The sequence below is a fragment of the Rhinopithecus roxellana genome, chromosome 8 (assembly GCF_007565055.1).
Source record: "Rhinopithecus roxellana isolate Shanxi Qingling chromosome 8, ASM756505v1, whole genome shotgun sequence".
NCBI classification, from domain to species: domain Eukaryota; kingdom Metazoa; phylum Chordata; class Mammalia; order Primates; family Cercopithecidae; genus Rhinopithecus; species Rhinopithecus roxellana.
The window spans coordinates 37,276,916-37,297,367 of NC_044556.1; the positions used below are offsets into that span (position 1 = coordinate 37,276,916).

Sequence of the window (20,452 nt, forward strand, 5' to 3'; positions counted from 1 at the left end):
CAAAGAACATATTTATTTGGGTCTATTTGTTACTCCCTTGTCAAAGAACAGTTGACTATATTTATTTGGGTCTATTTCTGGACTCTCTATTTTGTTCCTTTGATCTCTATGTCTCTTTTCCCCACTAATCCCTCACTATGTTGATTACTGTAGCTTTATAGTAAGTCTTGAATTTGAGTAGTATCAGTTCTCCAACTTTGTTCTTCTCCTTTAATGTTGTGTTGGCTCTTCTGAGTCTTTTGCCTCACCATGTAAACTTCAGAATCGGTTTGTAGAGATCTACAATATAACTTGCTGAGATTTTTACTGGGATTGCATTGAATCTGTAGATTAAGTTGGGAAGGACTGACATCTTGACAATATTGAATCTTCCTATCCATGATCATGGACTATTTCTCTATTGATTTAATTATTATTTGATTGTTTTCATCAAAATTTTATAGTTTTCCTCATATAGCTCTTACACATGTTTTGTTAGATTTGTGCCTAAGTATTTCATTTTTTTTGTATACTAATGTAAATGGTATTGTGTTTTCAATTTCAAATTCCACTTATTCATTGCTGGTATATAGGAAAATGATCGACTTTTGTATAGTATATTGACCTGGTATCATGCAACCTTGCTGTAATTGCTTATTAGTTCCAGGATTTTTTTGTTGTTGATTCTTTCAAATTTTCTGTACAGACAGCTATGTTATCTGTGAACAAAAATAGTTTTTATTTCTTTATTCTCAGTCTGATTCCATTTGTTTCTTTTTTTTGTTTTATTGTATTAATTGAAACTTTAAGTACAATGTTGAAAAAGAATGGTGAGAGGGGACATCCTTGCGTTGTTCCTGATCTTAGTGGGAAAGCTTCTAGATTCTCACCATTGAATATGATATTAGTTATAGATTTCTGTAGATATTCTTTATTAGGTTGAGCAAGTTCCCTTCTATTCCTAGTTTACTAGGAGTTTTTATCATGAATGGGTGTTGGACTCTGTCAAATAATTTTTCTGTATCTATTGATATGATCATGTAATTTTTTTAGCCTGTTATGTGATGGATTACAATAATTGATTTAAAATGCTGAGCCAGCCTTGCATACCTTGACTGCATTCCATTTGGTTGTGTGTTGTATAATTCTTTTTATACTTTCTTTTTTTTTTTTTTTTTTTTTTTTTTTGAGACAGGATCTTGCTCTGTCACCCAGGCTGGAGTGCAGTGGCTATTCACAGGCATGATCATAGCTCACTATAGCCTTGAACTACTGGGCTCAAGTGATCCTCCTGCCTCAGCCTCCTCAGAGGCTGAGACTATAGGTGTGTGCCACTGCACCCAGATAATTTTTAAAATTTCTTTTTAGAAATGGGATCTTGCTCTGTTGCCCAGGCTAGTCTCAAACTTTTGGCCTCAAGCAATCGTCCCACTTCAGTCTCCTGAGTAGCTGGAATTGGGATTTTAGGTGTGGGCCACTGTGTCAGGCTCCTTTTATACATTGTTGGATTTGATTTGCTAATATTTTGTTGAGTAGTTTTGTATCTGTGTTCGTGAGAGATATTTGTCTGTAGTTTTCTTATAATGTCTTTGTCTGGTTTTGGTATTAGGGTACTGCTGGCATCACAGAATGAATTAGAAAATATTCCCTCTGCTTCTATCTTCTGAAAGAGATAGTAGAGAATTGGTATAATTTCTAGCTTAAATGTTTGTAGAATTCACCAGTGAAGCTGGCAGGTCTGGTGCTTTCTGTTTTGGAGGGTTATTAATTATTGACTTAATTTCTTTAATAGATATAGGCTTATTTATTGTCTATTTTTAATTCTGTGAGTTTTGGCAGTTGTGTCTTTTGACAGTTGGTCCATTCCATTTAGGTCAGCAAATTCGTGGGCATAAAAGTGTTCATAATATGTCTTCATTTTAACATCTGTGGGGTTTGTATTAATGTCTCCTTTTTCATTTATGTATTAGCAATTTGAATCTTTTCTCTCTTTTTCTTAGCCTGGCTAGAATTTATTGATTTTATTGATCTTTTCAAATAACCAGCTTTTGGTTTCATTGATTTTTTAAAATTATTGATTTTCTGTTTTCACTTTCATGGTTTTTACTCTAATTTTCATTACTTCTTTTCTCCTTCTTAGTTTGGATTTAATTTGCTCTTCTCTTTCTAGTTGCCTACAGTGGAAATTTAGATGATTGATTTCAGATAGTCTTTTCCAATGTATGCATTCAATGCTATAAATTTCCCTCTCAGTTTTTCCTGTATCCCACAGATTTTGATAATGTGTGTTTTAATTTTCATTTAGTTCAAAATATTTTTGAATTTCTCTTGAGATTTCTTCTTTGACTAAGGTGGTATTTAGAAGTGTCTTGTTTAATCTCCAGGCATTTTGTGATTTTCCAGCTGTCTTTCTGTTATTTATTTCTGGTTTAATTCCATTGTGATCTGAGAGCAGATACTGTACAATTTATAATCTTTTAAATTTGTTAAGGTATATTTTATGGCCCAGAATATGGTCTATCTTGATGAATGTTCCATGTGAGCTTCAGAAGACTATGTATGTTATTGTTGGATTAAGCAGTCTGTAGATGTCAAGGTGATTGATGGTTTTATTGAATCCAACTACAGGTTAAGCAGCCCTAATCCAAAAATCCCAAATCTAAAATACTCCAAGATCCAATTGAGTGCCAAAATTGATGCTCAAAGGAAAATGCTCATTGGAGCATTTCAAATTTTGGATTTTCAGATTGGGGATGCTCGACTGGTAAACACAATGCAAATATTCCAAAATCTAAGAAAAAATCTGAAATCTGGTATATTAATTGTTCTGGTCTCAAACATTTTGGATAAGGGACACTCAACCTTACATGTCTTACTGATTTTCTGCCTGCTGAATCTGTCCATTTCTGATAGAGATGTTGAAATCTTCAGCTGTAATAGAGGATTAATTTATTTCTCCTTGCAGTTCTACCAGTTTTTGCTTCATGTATTTTGACACCGTATTGTTAGACCTATACATGTTAAACATTGTTATATCTTCTTGGAGAATTGACCCAAAAGCATTTTATTTTTATTTATTTATTTATTTTTTGATACAGGGTCTTGCTGTGTCACCCAGACTGCAGTGCAATGATGTGATCATAATTCACTGCAGCCTTGAAATCCTGGGCTCAAGGGATTCTCTTACCTCAGCCTCTTGAGTAGTGAGAACTATAGGTGTGTAGCACCATGCTTGACTGATTTTTCTATTTTTTGTAGAGATGGATTTTGCTGCGGTGCCTAGGCTGGTCTCAAACTCTTGGACTTAAGTGACCCTCCATCCTCAGCCTCTCAAAGTACTGGGATTACAGGCATGAGCCACTGTGCTCAGCTCTAAAAGCATTTTGAAATGGCCCTCTTTGTATCTGACAACTTTCCTTGCTTTGAAGTTGACTATGTCTGAAATTAATATAGCTACTCTTTTTTATATGATTATTTGCCATCTGTACGTCTCATTTTGTAAGGTGTCTGTTAAAGTCTTTGGCCCATTTTTTAAATCAAGTTGCTTGTTTTCTTATTGTTGAATTTTAATCAACAATAAGAGAAAAGACTTAACAGTATTTGAGTCTTTGTATATTATAGATAACAGTCCTTTAAAAGATGTTTCTTTTGCAGACATTTTCTCCCAGTCTGTGGTTTGTATTATCATTTTCTTGACATTCTCTTTTGTAGAGTGGAAGTTTTAAATTTTCTTTTGATTAGTGTTAATATGCTTTCTTGTGATTAGTGTTAATATGGCATATCTTTATCCATTTACTTTTATTCTAGATGTGTTTTTACATTTAAAGTGAGTTTCTTATAGACAGCATGTAGTTGGGTATTGTTTTTTGATCCACCCTGACAATCTCTTAGTTGGTCATTTAGACTATTGTCATTCAAAGTGATTATTGATATAGTTGGATTATTATCTACCGTATTTATTACTGTTTTTCTATTTGTTGTCCTGTTCTTTGTTCCTATTTTTGTCTTTTACACTTTTTATGCTATTTGTGGTTTTAACTGAGCCTTTCATGTGATTCCATTTTCTCTCCTTTCTTAGAATATTAGTTATACTTCTTTTTTTACTTTTTAAAGTGATTTCACTAGAGTTTGCAATATATATTTACAGTAATCCAAGTCCACTTTCAAATAACCCTCTACTGCTTCAAGGTTACTATGGGTACCTTATAATTCTTTCCTCCCATCTTTTTTTTCCTTTTTTTTGGACACAGAGTCTTGTTCTGTTGCCCAGATTGGAGTGCAGTGGTGCCATCTCAGTTCACTGCAACCTCCACCACCCGGGGTCAAGTGATTCTCGTGTTTCAACCTCCTGAGTAGCTGAGATTACAGGTGCCCACCACCAAGCACAGCTAATTTTTGTATTTTTAGTAGTGACAGGATTTTGTCATGTTGGCCAGACTGGTCTTGAACTCTTGACCTCCAGTGACCCACCCTCCTCCGCCTCCCAAAGTGCTGGGATTACAGACTTGAGCCACCACGCCTGGCCTCCTCCCATGTTTTGTATCATTGCTGTCATTCATTTCTTTTATATAAAGCAAAAATAAGCATTTATAATCTAATACATTGTTGCTATTTTTTGTTTTGTTTTGTTTTTTTGAGGCAGAGTCTCATTCTGTTGCCCAGGCTGGAGTGCAGTGGCATGATCCTAGCTCACTGCAACCTCTGCCTCCTGGGTTCAAGTGATTCTCCTGTCTCAGCCTCCTGAGTAGCTGGGATTACAGGCATGTGCCATGACACCCTGCTAACTTTTGTATGTTTAGTAGAGATGGAGTTTCGCCATGTTGGCCAGGCTGGTCTCGAACTCCTGACCTCAAGTGATCCACCTGCCGTGGCCTCCTAAAGTGCTGGGATTACAAGCATGAGCCACTGCACCCGGCCCATTGTAGATATTGCTATTTTTGACAAACTTATATGTTAGACCAATTAAGAATAAGAAAAATAAAAGTTATTTAGTCTTCACTTATTTCTGCGTTGATGCTCTTTTTTTCTTTCTTTTTGTTTTTGTTTTTTTTTTTAGTAGAGATGGGGTCTTAACTATGAACTTCTGGCCTCAAGTGATTCTCCCACCTCAGCCTCCCAAAGCACCGGGATTACAGGTGTGAGCCACTGAGACCAGCTGTTGCTCTTTTTTTTCTTTATAGAGATCTGAATTTCTAAACCATTTTCTTTTTCTTTAAATAATTTCTTTTAACATTTCTTGGAAGGCAGGTCTGCTGGCAACACATTCGGTCAACTTTTGTCAGAGAAAGTCTTTATTTCTTCACTTTTGAAGGATAGTTTCTCAAATTACAGAATTCTATGTTGCTTTTTTTTTCCTCTCAACATTTTAAATATTTTACTCCATTCTATTCTTGCCTACATGGTTTCTGAGGATAAGTCAGATATAATCTTTCTTTTTGCTCCTCTACAGGTAAAATGTTTTTTTCCTCTAGCTTTATCTTTGATTTTCTGTAGTTTGAATGTAATATGCATGGGTATAGTGTTTTTGGCATTTATCCTGCTTTCTGTTCTCTGAGCTTCCTGGATCTGTGATTTGGTGTCTGACATTAACTTAGGGGAAATTCTCAGTCATTATTGTTACAAATATTTTTTTTTTATGTTCCTTTTTCTCTTTCTTCTCCTTCTGGTATTCCCGTTACACTTTTTGTAGTTGTCTCACAGTTCTTGGATATTCTGTTCTGTTCTTTCTAGTCTTTTCTGTCTTTGCCTTTCAGTTTTTGAGGTTTCTGTTGAAATATCTTCAACTTAAAAAGATTTCTTTCCTCAGCTGTGTCTAGTCTACTAATAAGCCCTTCATTTATTCGTTTTAATTTTTTTTAGAGACAAGGTCTTTCTATGTTGTCTAGGCTGGTCTCCAACTCCTGGCCTCAAGTAATCATCCTGCCTGAGGCTTCTGAGTGACTGGGATTATGGGCCTGAGCCCCCACACCCACAAGCCCTTCATTTCTGTTACAGTGGTTTTGATCTGTAGCATTTTTGTTTTGAGTCATTCTTAGAATTTTCACCTATCTCTTTAAATTGCTTAGCTATTCTTGTGTGATGTGTACTTTATCCACTAGAGCCCTTAGTATATCAATCACAGTTGTTCTAAATTACTGGTCTGGGATAATTCTGACATCCTTAACTGTGTTGGAGTCTGGTTCTGATGCTTGTCTTGTCTTGTCAAAGTGTATTTTTTGCCTTTTAGTATGCTTGTATTTTTATTGTTTTGGATAGCTACACATGATGTACCGGGTAAAGGAATTGTTGTAATGTGCTGGTAAAGTATAGGGGGAAGATTGTTCCATAGACCTATAGTTAGGTCTCAGTTTTTCAGCAAATTTTTGCCTCCAGACTATGAACTTCATAAATACTTCTCAGCCCTTGCATCCCACTCCTCCTTAGATGGGACAGGGTGGGTAGAGTGGGCTGCAGTCGGGAATTTCCCATTTTCCATGTGGAAGGCTAGAGGGGGATGGAGTTGGATATTTTCCTTACTTCACATGGAGGGCTAGAGCTGTCTGGAATTGGGTATTTCCCTTCCCCCAGGTTAGTTAGGCTCTGACAAATTTCCAACAGATTTTTCTCTCCCAAGGGAGGCCTTGTTAAGAACAGGACACATTGGCATAGTTCAAAATGGCTTTTCCTGCCAGAAGCACAAGGGGATGTTTTTCCTATGTTCATTGTGAGAAACCTGGTAGAGCTCCAGAAGGTAAAACTCACAAGAATCTGGGCCCTCTCTGATGACTGGTTCTCCACAGAAATTTTATTATTTTTATTTTTTGAGATAGAGTCTTGCTCTGTTGCCCAGCTCACTGCAACCTCTGCCTCCTGGGTTCAAGCGATTCTCATGTTTTAGCCTTATGAGTAGCTGGGACTATAGGCATGTGCTACCATGCTTGGAGAATTTTTGTATTTTTAGTAGAGATGGGGTTTTACCACATTGGCCAGGGTGGTCTTGAACTCCTGGCATCAAGCAACGTGCCAACCTCTGCCTCTCAAAGTGCTAAGATTACAGGCATGAGGCACCACACCCAGTTTCCACAGAGTGTATCTCTCAGATTTGTTTACACTGAATTTCCAGCAATGCATCAATTATAGTTCAGGTTTTCTTTCCCTGACTCTGGTGCCCACAGAGTTTTCTGCTCATGGGTTTCTGCCCTGGTAAGTTGTGATTCTCTCTGTGTTTGCCCGTCTCTCCAATTTTGGGGTAGTAGTTTGCCATGCGACTTTACTTCTCTTAAGATTTGAGAAGAGTTGTTAATTTTTTAGTTTGTTCAGCTTTTTACTTGTCGTTAGGATGGAGCAGTGACTTCTAAGCTTCTTCACACCAGACTGGACCTAAACAGCTTTTGATGCAAGTTAAAAAGACCCAGTAATGATTTAGATAACCCAATGTTCATCATTAACACAGAATTTTAAATATTTTAATGTTTTCCGGAGGCATTTTGAGCATTGTCTTGTTGATACCTTATTTTAAAATTTAATTTTGAAATTTTTGTATTAACAACAGATGAATATGAACGGGAAGAAACCAGGCAAGTTTATATGGATCTAAATAATAACATTGAGGTGAGTGTTAATGAAATCTGAGTATTTTAAGCATAGAAATTTCTAAGCAAATTATAGTGATTACCACAAAGATATGGACAACTATTCTTACTGAAAAGATGATTATTTATTTGTTGATATATTATTGTATCACTAATAAAATTCCTAAGGTTCTATACTATGAGCATTAATGTTTTGTTATGTAGTAGCTTTTTGATTTACATGTTAGTGACATCACTTAATTTATCAAATATTTGCTGACTCTTGTCAGAAATCAGCACATTGTTACATATAACCATTAATTTGAAAACAGATAAAGTATTATTCATCTGTGTCTGGCTTCTGTTTACCTTTTTTTTCTCATCTCCTGTCATTCTTCACTTTGCTTTTCTGCTATAGTCACTCTTTTATGTTTCTCAAATTTGCTAAGCTCTTTCTGATGGTGGTTCTTTGAATTTGTACCTTTTTCAGAACTTTTATGTCTAAGGTCTTATGCACATTTTTAAAGTTCATTCTTCTTTTTTGTTATTCTCCCCTTAATACTTTATCTAAAATTTCTATTTGCTTATTCTATATATATCCACCTCATTTAACTTTTCTTAAGAGCACATAAAGCTACTTGGCATTTATTTGATATATATGTGTGTGTGTGTGTGTGTATTTGCATTCTTTTTTATACTTTATTATAAGTTCCAGTAGGGTAGAAACTTTGTCTTCTATCCCTATTGCCTAAAACAGTTCCTGGCACATAATAGGCACTCAGTAATTAATTAATTAATTAATTAACCTGATTTTACAAAGCAAGATTTGTTGAATGCTGAATGAACACATGCTGCCAGGTGATGGAAGTGTAACTTCGGATTCATGTTGAGAGGCCTCACTTTAGTGGAGAAGACATAAATAAATAAGCACAAATAAATATAAAATTACAGATTTTGATACATGCTATTAAGTAAATAACTGGTGTACCAACAATCCATTTGCTGCTGTTTTGTATTGTATAACATGTTGCCAGTGCATTTAAGCACCTGGAAACTAACATAAGGCCCTCTTAATACATTTTTAGTAAGTAATTCAAATTACAGTGTTTTAATTATTCCAAATTGTGTGGTTTTAAATTTAATGATCACATGATACAAATTTGATAATATTTTCATAGTTTGAAGAAAGCTATTTGAAAAAATCTAAGTGTGATTCTTAAAAGTTAAACTTTATATTTCAGAAAATGATAACAGCTTTTGAGGAGCTTCGTGTGCAAGCTGAGAATTCCAGACTGGAAATGCATTTTAAGTGTAGGGATAGGGATCTTACTTAATTTTTATATTACTATTTTGCTATTTATATTTGTATTGGATTCCATTAATGTTTTCATCTCTTTTGCCTGATGCTCTCAACTATTTTCTATTTTCTTTATTTCTGTAAGCCCTCTAAATCTTGTGGAATGTGGCAGGGAATTAATATTTGTTAAAAATAGTTTTGGGCTTTAAAACTACATCTTTCATGAAATCAAACTAATTTTATATATTTTTTAGAATGTGATTTGGTCTCTTTTTACATATCTTGGTATATAGTATGCATGTTAAAATGATTTTATATATATCATATTATATATACTTAAAACCTGTTGTTTCAGATTAGTGTGTTTTAGAGAATAAACTTTTATATATAAGAATTGTAAAATTTTAGGTTATTGTAACTGATATTATTTATATTTACTATTTTACTAAACAGAAAATAAGGATGAAAACAGCAATTTTAACCCATTACAAACTTTTAGAGTTTAATATAATTTAGAGATAAATAAAGAGGTGAAATAAACTTTAAATTTTGTTTGTAATAGAAATGTGATACAATTATGTTATGACATTACAGTATATTTGTTTTATTTTTAAAGTAAAGGAAGATTATGAAAAAATCCAACACCTTGAACAAGAATACAAGAAGGAAGTAAATGACAAGGAAAAGCAGGTTTTTTTTTAAAAAAACAACTCTTTGTATTCTTTATGTTTGCTAATTCATTAAATACTTAAAATTTCAAAAGAAGTTTATATTTGCTGAATGTATGATAAATTCCTGTGAGAGAATTTTAACATTATACATATCTAAATATTTAACCTTTAGACTCACTTAATTTTTGTTGACTCAAATATGTACTCACTCTAGCTTTTTTTGGGTTTTAATCAATTATTATTCTATAATATCTATATCAGTGAGTAATAGGATATTGCCTCAAAATATATTATTTTGTGAGAACCTTTGCTCAGACCAAAGCTTCATAAAATGTATAAATGATCATTGACTACTCAACTTACATTTTGCAGTTTGTTTTGAAATGTGCTATTCATAATACCAATGAAGAGGAACTAAAATATTCTGTTGCTTCTTTCTTTTTTCTTTTTTAGCCTAAGAAAACAAGACACAGATGCTTTTTTATATTAATGTCACGTAGTGGAAGACTTGAAAATGTTAACTCTATATCCTTTGGCATTCACAAGAATGTTTCAGATTATTATTATGCCATCTCTATCAGTTTCAAGTCTTCTGCTTCTCAAATGGAAAGCAATATCTATAATAGAATCCTCTTCTATTTCTCACTATATTTGCAGTTTTTCTTGTCTGATTTGCCACAGGATGTCTTCTAACATGGTTAACAGGGATATCTGCTTAATAATTTAAAAAATTAATTCACAGTACAGAGAGGATAATAAAAACTACAAAAATAGAGTGAAGTACTAAAATGGTTTTTGGTGTTCTAAGTGCATGGGCAGAGCTTACAGATTGTTGGGTTTCCTTGTAAAATGATGGCATGGCCAGCTAGTGCTTTTGCTGAGGACTCCTAAATGTCATTATTTGTAACAATTTTTTTTGCTGGGGCTTTCTAAATTCTTGCTTGCGAATACAAACTTGGCTGATGGCATTCTGGAGCTGGATTGGGCAGGATAGCAAAGACAGACTGAATCTTACCATTATATATGTTGACTTTTCCATTATATATACCCCCACCCATCCCTGTGCCTGGAATACCCATGTTTAGAGATTGCCTTTTTCAATTTGATATGCCACTGTCTCTTACAAAGATAATAGGGCCAGTTCTCTGACTACATCGGCTGCCAGGGAGTAGAGACCAGCGTAGAAGGGTTAAGTGGACCAGCTGAAAAGCATGTAGATGAGTACATAAAATAATTGTAGGTATTATAAATGTTAAGATGTCATATTTAACTTTTTATATTGATAATGTATTATTTAAATATTTTAGGTGTCACTCCTATTGATCCAAATCACTGAGAAAGAAAATAAAATGAAAGATTTCACATTTCTGCTAGAGGAATCCAGAGATAAAGTTAATCAATTAGAGGAAAAGACAAGTAAGAATTCATATAAGATAGTATAATGTACCTTATGTATTCCTCTTGTTATGTTCTAAATGTTGGCTTTCATTACAAGTTTGTTTTAATGCTTTCTAGTACTGTAATTCTCAATCTGAGTTGGTTTGGTTGGAGGAGGGCATAATAGATTAATCTGGGAAGCTTTTGTAAAATACATATACTCTTCTTTTCCCTTTTCCATGCTGTTACCTTTTTCAAATGTTTCAACTATATGCTCCACAAAGACAGAGACCTTGTCTTTTTTGTTCACTGACTTGAAACTGTTTGTTGCATTCCAAGTGTCGAGAACAGTGCCTGGCACATATAAGGCACTCAAAATTAATAATATATATTTTTTGAGATGGAGTCCCACTCTATCACCCAGGCTGGGGTGCAGTGGCACAATTTTGGCTCACTGCAACCTCTGCCTCCCGAGTTCAAGTGATTCTCCTGTCTGAGCCTCCCTAGTAGCTGGGACTACAGGTGTGTACCACCATGCCCGGCTAATTTTTGTATTTTCTTAGAGACAGGGTTTCGCCATGTTGGCCAGGCTGATCTTGAACTCCTGACCTCAGGTGGTCCACCTGTCTCAACCTCCCAAAGTTCTGGGATTATAGGCATGAGCCACTGTGCCTAGCAAAAATTATTTTTTGAATGAACAAATCGTATGGGAGCACGATGGAGAGAGTTACTAATTTTTCCCAGAGAGAGACCTTTAGAAAGGCAGTAGGAAAAAACTGTTGAACTGTTTAAAAGTTTAGTAGACAGTGAACTGGAGGAGACAATATAGGTGGAATAAATGGCTTGTGCAAGTCATGGAAGTAGGAATGTTAGGGTATATTTTTAGTAAACTGACTGGTGTGGCAATATCTTATTGAACTCAGGCAGATGAAATTGTAAAAGATTTGGATCCCTTTATGAAGGATCCTGAGTGTTGTGTCATGTTTAGACTGTCTTATTAGTGAATATTTTTCAAACTTTTCCAAAAGACAGGACACTTAGAAGGCATAGTGTTTGTGAAACACCATGCACCTTGCAGAACATTATAGGGATCTTATGTTTTTCTGTTCTTCAAAACATTCTCTTTTCTTCACATGGCAAATAATTATCTGGTTTCTGCCAATCTATACCTGCTAATTTCATCTTACTGTCATAACTATGTGATATTCTCCAGATATATTGAAATAATTTAACTTCAGCTATATTTTGTGATCTTTCGATCCCACCCCATGCTTTTGGCTACTACCTCTGCTCAGAATGAATCTCTTCTCTCCACCCCAAGTCTGTTGGCTAAATTGTTAGTAATGGCATAAGCATTACCTGTTTGTCTGTCCCCTGTGACTAGAAGTGTCTTGAGGAGGGATTGGGTTTTAAATATCTTTGTAACTATAGTGCCTAGTATATTGTTATGCACATAATATGAGTTCAATAGTTGGATAAATGAAATAATATTTAATCTTATAAACTGAAAAAAGTAATACATAGCTATAATTCTATATGATTTCTGTAGACTCATACCCACTGAAATGTGTTCATTTAAGTGATTTTTCATTGTTTCCCATATGTATGTATCTTCCACTTGTTTTTCTCTGTGTTCAGTGTGGATATTTTTTACTGGTCTGTTATCTAATCCTGCCTGTGATGTGTCTAATTTGCTTTAAACCCATCTACTGAATTCTTTACTTTAAATGAATCATATATTTTTCATTTTGAAGTTTCCATTTGATTACTTAAGAGTTCAATTCTCTGGTTAAGTTTTCTCCTCTTTTAAAAATCTCATTTTTCACCTCTTAAATATATATTCATCATTGATATTTTATAGCTATTCTCTGTTTATTTTAATATATGTCTCATCTGTTGGTTTATTTCTATTGTTTCTTTTTTAAAACTGTGGGAAAATAAGTGTGACATAAAATTTACCATGTTAATCATATTTAAGTGTCCAGTTCTGCAGCATTAAGTATGTTCACATTGTTATGCAACCATAACCACCATCTGTCTTCTCCAAGAACTCACCATCCAAGAACTCTTTTCATCTTGCAAAATGGAAACTCTGTACCCATTAAAAAATAACATTCCATTCCTTTCTTCCTGCAGCTTCTGGCAACCACTATTTGATTTTCTTTCTTTTTACTTTTACTTTTTTATTTTGCTCTTTGGGCATTTGTTCTTATCCTTTGGTGTGCCCAGTAATTTTTAAAATTAAATTCTGTACATTGTAATAAGAAAAATCTTGGAGCTTCCCAAAGATGTTGTCTTTTCTCTGCTAGAGAGAAATTGGGTGTGTGTTGGGCTGATTATCTGAATCCAGTTAGAGACTGAGCTAAATGAAAGGAAACTGGCCAAGTATATAAGGTTTTTCAAGTCTTCAGTTTTGTTTCTTTAGCTCTTTGAGACCTCTCAAAAGTAAGCTGGCTTTTCTGTTCCTTAGCAACAGGCCTCTGCCTGGGTTAAGACAGCATCTTAGTCTTTTGTTTATACCCAGATCGGCAGATGTCAGTTGTACTTTATCAGTTCACTTTCAGCAGTTTTCTTTTAAGAATCTTATCCCATTTAGTCCTTTTATGTCATTCTGTCTTTTCTGGTTGTTTCCAGCGTGAGAGTTGGTATGCTACTAACTACTCCATCCTGCCTAGAAATATTCATTTAAATTAATTATGATCAACTAATTTTTGTTTTTCTTTTTAATGTTTGCTTGATATTACCTAATTTATTTTGTCACTTGCTAATAATAGTTGGTTCCTAAAGAGTATTAATTATCAAAAATTAAGCAGATAACAATAATATTTTATATGATTTCATTATTTCTTGTGGCTGAACAGTATTCCAATTTGTGTATATATATATATATATACATTTCTTTATCTTTTTTTAAGTTTTTTTCTTTTTTCTTTTCTGTTGTATATACATTTCTTTATCCAGTCATCTGTTGATGAATATCAGTTGATTCCATATTGCTGCTATTGTGAATAGTGCTACAATATGTGTATTTTAGTTCTATAGACAGGACATTATTATTACTGTTTTATACAGACAGTATTTATTTCATTTTACCCATGTATTTTTTTTTCAATTTCTTTGCTTTTTTTTTTTTTTTTTTTTTTTGTATCTTAAACTTTTCATTCAGATCATTTTCTTTCTGCTTTAAATAGGAATATTTAAAATCTCCTTTAGTGAGAATATGTTTGTGACTAGCTGTCATAGATTCCATTTGTCTGAAAATTTATGTATTCATTCTCATCCATAAAGGATATGTTTGCATGATATGTCTTTCTAGGTTGGCACACCATATGTTGTTTTTAGACATTTCCTTTAGCACATGAAAGGTATTATTTTACTTTCTTTCTTTTTTTTTTTTTTTTTTGAGATGGAGTCTTGCTCTGTTGCCCAGGCTGGAGTGCAGTGGGACAATCATGGCCTCAAGTGATCCTCCCAACTCAGCCTCCTGAGTAAATGGCATACAGGCAGATGCCACCACATCTGGCTAATTTTAAAATTTTTTGTGGAGACAGGGTCTCACTATGTTGCCCAGGATGGTCTCAAACTCCTGGGCTCAAGCAATCCTCCTGCCTTGGCTTCCCAAAGTCCTGGGATTACAGATGTGAACCACCACGCCTGGCTTACTATGTTGATTTTAAGAAGTCAGTAATATCTTTTCAGATTTTCTTCATCTTTGATTTTTAGCATTTACAGTATAATATGTTTACTCATAGGCTTAGTTTTGTTTAATGGCTTCTTCAATCTATAAATTACTGTCTGTTACTATTGTGTCTTGGAAATTCTCAACAATAATCTCTTCAGATATTGTATTTACTCTACTTTCTGTTTCCTCATTTTCTGAGTAAGAAAAAAATGTTGAGGAAAAAAACCCGTGTTGCATCTTGGGAGGCTGAGGTGGAAGGATCACTTGAGCCCAGGAGTTTGCGGTTACGGTGAGCTATGATTGCTCCATTGCAGTCCAGCCTGGGTGGCAGAGTGAGACCCTGTCTCAAAACAAACAAACAAACAAACAAACAAAACAAACAAAATAAACCAAACCCGAAACCAAAGTAAAAACCTACATTAATTTTCTAATTCTTCGTTGACTCTTAATCTCTTTTTCCTATTTCAACAGTTTTGCCTTTCTATACCTTATCCTAGATAATTTCTGTTTACCTATCTTGTAATTTACTAATTTTCTTCTCTTTTATTTCTCACACATTATGAAATTCCTCCATTTTATTTTTAGTTACTAAGATGTTTGTTTTAAGATGTTATTCTTCTTTTTCTAAGCTGCCATTCTACTTTATCTAGTTTTCTATTTCTTCTTATTTTCAAGGTTGTCTTTTCTTTAAATATACAAATCATAGCTATTTTATAGTCCTTTTCTGATAATTTTTTATTTTAAATGTTTGTGATTCTCATTCTGTCTTGTTTATGATAGTTTTTAGTCAAAGTGCCTTGTTTGCTTGTGTGCCTTATTGTTTTTGACTTTATGCTAATTTTTTTTACTTGAAAAAAAAGATTACTTATAGGAATAAGTTAAGCCCTGCTTAACATCCCCCTGGGAGGATTTGCTTTTTGTTCCCCCCATGCACATGGTGTTTCTATCCATTTGGGACAACCTTAAGTCAGCTTGAAGGCTTGGGGTGTCCTGAACCACTCAGGTGATTTCAACCTGGGCTGCAAATCTGCCTCTGAGTTGATTTACTTTTGCTTGCTCCTTACATCAAAACTGTCCCAATTTATTGTACAAAAGTTTACTTCTTAGACTTCCTCTACTCTCTGTAGTCTTTGGGTTTTCATATATCTTAAATTCTTTATCCCATCATAGTTTAAACCAAAAGTCCAGCTTTGCAAGGGTTTGCAAATGCCCTCTGGACACAAACAAGTTTTGTGGGTACCTTACTTCTATAGGTTTCTATTTTCTCTTCATTTTTGGCCTGGCAAATTCCTATTTTGTCAGGAGCTTAATGCTTTAATATTCTTAATATTTGATCTTGAATTTTTATTCCCGTTTACAGGAGTGTTTAAATGACAAAGCTCATCATTATCCCTTTGGAGTTTTCAGTTTCACTTTTATGTATTACTTCTAGTAGTTTTACTGATTTACTGATATCTTCCTTTAGTTTACAAAGTATGTGATAATACTTATTTTTAAATTTCATAACCAATAATTCCAAAATCTGAAATCTTTGCAGATCTAAGTTGGCCTTTTGTTCACTTTGCTGACTCTGTTCATGGTGCTTTGTTTCCCATTGTGTTTGTTGATTGTGAGGTCATGTAACTTTATTTGTGTAAATTCTTTAAGGCCTGGATTAGCAGTATATTAGGCCCGGAGAAAATTTGCATGTTCCATTTTCTAGGATCCTGGGGAAACTTAGGAGCACTTCAAATTAAATTTTGGCTTGGAGCTCTTTTGAACATTCTGGCAGTATACGTTCTGTTCCCATACATGACTAAGGGCTAGTTTGTGCTTATGATTTTTCAGGGGAAACATTTATTACCAGACCATAAGAAATAGTATCATAATGGATACCACAATCATTAGTCAACATTTCCCTCTCTCCTGGTTAGCTTTTTCATTTTTTTTGTTTTGTTTTGTTGTTGTTGTTGTTGTTGTTGTTGTTGTTTTTGACAGAGTCTCAGTCTGTCACCAGGCTGGAGTGCAGTGGTGCGATCTTGGCTCGCTCAACCTCTGCCTCCCTGGTTCAAGTGATTCTCCTGCCTCAGCCTCCCCAGTAGCTGGGACTACAGGCACGCACCACCATGCCCACCTAATTTTTGTATTTTTAGTAGAGACGGGGTTTCACCATGTTGGTCAGGATGGTCTCGAACCTCATGACCTCATGATCTGCCCACCTTGGTCTCCCAAAGTGCTGGGATTACAGGCATGAGCCACCGGACCCGGCCCAGATTTACTTTTTCTATTTTTTCCTCAGAGTTGGACCAATGACCCTTTCATTCTATGTAGTTTTTTCAGAATGGAATTTTAAAAATATAAACTTGGCACATACTTCTGTTGCTTAACATCCTTCATTGTTTTGCATGGTCTTCATGAATTATAAACCAGAAGACTCTGAACAAGTTGTGTAAGTCCTGTTATGATCTTGTCCTTATTATCTTTCCAATCATATCTCCTGTGACTTATTCGTTATACTTCAAGCCTTATGCTCCTAAAATACATTTTCTTTAGATGCCAGAATGTGTCATTCTATCGCTTCTGTGTTCCATGCTCTTACACTTGCCTGTAACCTTTTCTCTCCTAACTCCCATTACCTTTGCTAATTCTTACTGTCTTTCAAATGTTTCAACCCATCAACACAATCATTGTTTATTTGCCTGCCTGACCAATATACTGTAAATTATCATGAATATTAAGGTCCAGTTTCTACCATATATCACCATTATCATCATGTTAATAGCAGTTATCATTTATTGATTATAGATTAGATACTGTGCTTGAGCATTTTAAGTTGCATTATCTTGTTTAATTCTAACAGCAGGTAACTCTTCATAATATGAATAATTATCATTATTCTAATATTCCAGGTGGGAAAAGTAGTCAGACTGGTTAAGTATCATGCCCGAGGCCAGGTAGCTTAGTAAAAGGAAATTGTATAATTTGAATCCAGAGAATATAATGAACTTCTTTTTTCTATTGTTTTTATGATGTTTAAAAATGAGTGCATAAATATGAACCATATAGACTAATACCTGAGACTTAGTATTTATTAAAAATGGGCTCTTAAGTGTAGTCAAAAGCTTTTAGTTATCATTTAATAAATAAAGAGAATATTTTGAAAAATAAAAAAACAAGATAATCAATAATGAAAATAAAATCGTGAATAATTTTACCATCAGGAGATAAATTACTTTTCATATTTTAGTGTGTATATTTTCCTTTTGCATACAGTATTTAAATATCATTTTAAACCCACTCTTTTTATTCTACATTTTGTGAATATCCAAATTAGTAATCAATCAATAAAATTTGTATTAAAAAATGTAAATCCTTAAATATTTATTTTTGAGTTATTGGGAGATAATGGTCTTGAAAAGTCAGTAAAGCTTGATGGTGACCAATATTTGTGTGTTTATATTTGCATATTTCCCCCTCATTTTGTACTATTATCTAATGGAGGAAAAAGACTAATTGTCACAAATAATAATTAGTTTTCTTGGTATATATCTTCTGCTAAGTACGATCTATTTATAACTTTCTCTTTTAGAATTACAGAGTGAAAACTTAAAACAATCAATTGAGAAGCAGCATCATTTGACTAAAGAACTAGAAGATATTAAAGTGTCATTACAAAGAAGTGTGGTATGATTTAAAAACTCAGTAGTGTGTAATAAGTCTCACACTATCAATCAGTCAACAAATATTTATTAAATACTAATACAATGTACAAGGACCTGGAGTTTCAAATAGATAGAGAAGACACAATCCTAGTCTGAAAAATGCTATAGTTTAGAGACATTGCATAAAAACACATCAAAAGTATAATTAAAATACAAGACCCTGGACAGGTGCCAACAGGGTTGTTTAGGTAATAAATCAATAGTTCTAAGAATTGAAAGAATAGTGTGGCTGAGTTGGCTAGGAAGGCTCCATGGAGGAGTTGGAACTGTAGGTGGGATTTGGAGAACAGTGAATTGAAATAAGAGTAGTGGGTGGGCATTTGAGGGTAGGGAGGAGGAATAATAGTTAGGAAAATATGAGGGTGGGAAAGGGGTAGTAAATGTATAGAAGCAGATAAGTTCAGCTTTTTTGGTTAAGGCCTTTGGATCATTGCTCTTATTTTATACTTTATTTCATTTAGAGTACTCAAAAGGCTTTAGAGGAAGATTTACAGATAGCAACAAAAACAATTTGTCAGCTAACTGAAGAAAAAGAAGCTGAAATGGAAGCATTTAATAAAGCTAGAGCTGCTCATTCATTTGTGGTTACTGAATTTGAAACTACTATCTGCAGCTTGAAAGAATTATTGAGAACAGAACAGCAAAGGTAAAATATTTATTATTTTTAATACATAAAATAAGTGAATAAAAAACAATTTACTTTTAATATTCAATGCCATTTTCTTTGCATTGCCAACTGACGTGTTATTCATATAACAACTGTAGTCAGGTCTCTTATGTATAAAGTGGGAATACATTTTAAAAGTTTCTTTGGATAGACAGATATCTTAGGAAAAGATGTAAAAGAAGATGTTCTCTAGGATAGTTCCCATGTGTGCTTTGCCATAGAATTTAGTTATATACAAAAACTCATGAAGGGTTGATGTGGTGATTTATTTAATGACTCTGTAGATTATTATTAGCTTCCTAGAAGTAACTTCCAGACTGTAGAGTTTATCTTACTGAGGTCTGTAGACCTTTCTGATTTATAAGTTTAGCAGCTAGCCTGGTATAGGTACTACTCTATATTTATTAAATTAACCAATTAATCTGTATCAATTTAATTAATATAATTATTATTAACTTAATAAATGGTTTAATAAATGTGATTACAGAAAAAAACTAGTATTTTCATTTCATCTAAATAGCGGTTTTTCTAACACTTGAGTGTTAAAGACTCTATTTTTCACTACTTTATATTAAGGAAATATTTATATAAAGCTGTGTTAGGAGGCCTAGATAATTATTTTTTGTCTCATTAGCATTAGGGTTAATTAAGTTTGGTAGGATAAAGGAGAATACGTTTCTCTCTGAAGCCATAGCCGGGGCCTAGCAATATTTTTTTCTCCGTTGCTTGTGCATGGTGAGGGAAAAGCTAGCCTTTCTAGCTCCCCTAATTTGTATATTTTTGATTGACCTATCCAGTGATTTTTCATTTTTAAAATGGTAAGTTACCTAAGATTCATCTATCCCTATTACCTCAGTGTTATACTTTGAGGAAACAGAAAGCCAGAGAAGTTAACCAAATTATACATGTTCTCATAATTATATTGTTCCTAAGGCAGAATTCAGTATAATAGTAGTTACATACTCAATCTCTTTCAGAATTCTAGGATGTGTTAATCTGATTATCATCAACAGCTAAGAGAAAGCTTATACCATAAGCTTTAAGATATATGTGTATATTACATAAATGTAATATACGATTATGTATTTATAATAGTAATATCTTATTTTAAAATGTTACACTATATAGCACAGAGTAGGTACTTAATAAATGTTTAAGAATCCAGTGGGTGAATCTATTTTAAGATGTATCAGTTGCTAAATTGCACCAATTTTAGTTATGAGATGAATTCTGACTAAAATAATATTTTGTATTGAAAATGATATATTTTACAAGATTGGAAAAAAATGAAGATCAATTGAAAATACTTACCGTGGAGCTTCAAAAGAAATCAAGTGAACTGGGTAAGACTTAGAGAATAATGTGTGTTCCTTAATAATACTAGCTTATTATAAAATCATGAACACTGTTTTGAAATAAAATATAATTTCCCCTCTATCATTTGCCAGTAGAGATTGCTTGATAATATTTTTATTTCAATATTTGAAGGTAGAAAATTTAAACCTTAAGAAAGACTATTTTATTATGC

At 33.7% G+C, this 20,452-nt stretch overlaps 1 protein-coding gene across 4 annotated transcripts in view; it reads left to right on the forward strand.

Annotated features, from left to right (window-relative positions):
* The window catches only part of SYCP1 (synaptonemal complex protein 1), a 125,454-nt gene that overhangs the window by 12,272 nt on the left and 92,730 nt on the right, over positions 1 to 20,452 (forward strand). For all 4 annotated transcript variants that reach the window (XR_748928.2, XM_010371950.1, XM_010371951.1 and 1 more), the window contains exons 9-15: positions 7,511 to 7,569; positions 8,771 to 8,840; positions 9,443 to 9,516; positions 10,805 to 10,913; positions 18,125 to 18,219; positions 18,719 to 18,903; positions 20,200 to 20,267. Coding sequence is in view for 3 of the 4 variants with exons in the window: in XM_010371950.1 (XP_010370252.1) it covers positions 7,511 to 7,569; positions 8,771 to 8,840; positions 9,443 to 9,516; positions 10,805 to 10,913; positions 18,125 to 18,219; positions 18,719 to 18,903; positions 20,200 to 20,267 (660 nt within the window). In the remaining variant the exon portion in view is untranslated. The remainder of the gene's footprint in view (positions 1 to 7,510; positions 7,570 to 8,770; positions 8,841 to 9,442; positions 9,517 to 10,804; positions 10,914 to 18,124; positions 18,220 to 18,718; positions 18,904 to 20,199; positions 20,268 to 20,452) is intronic.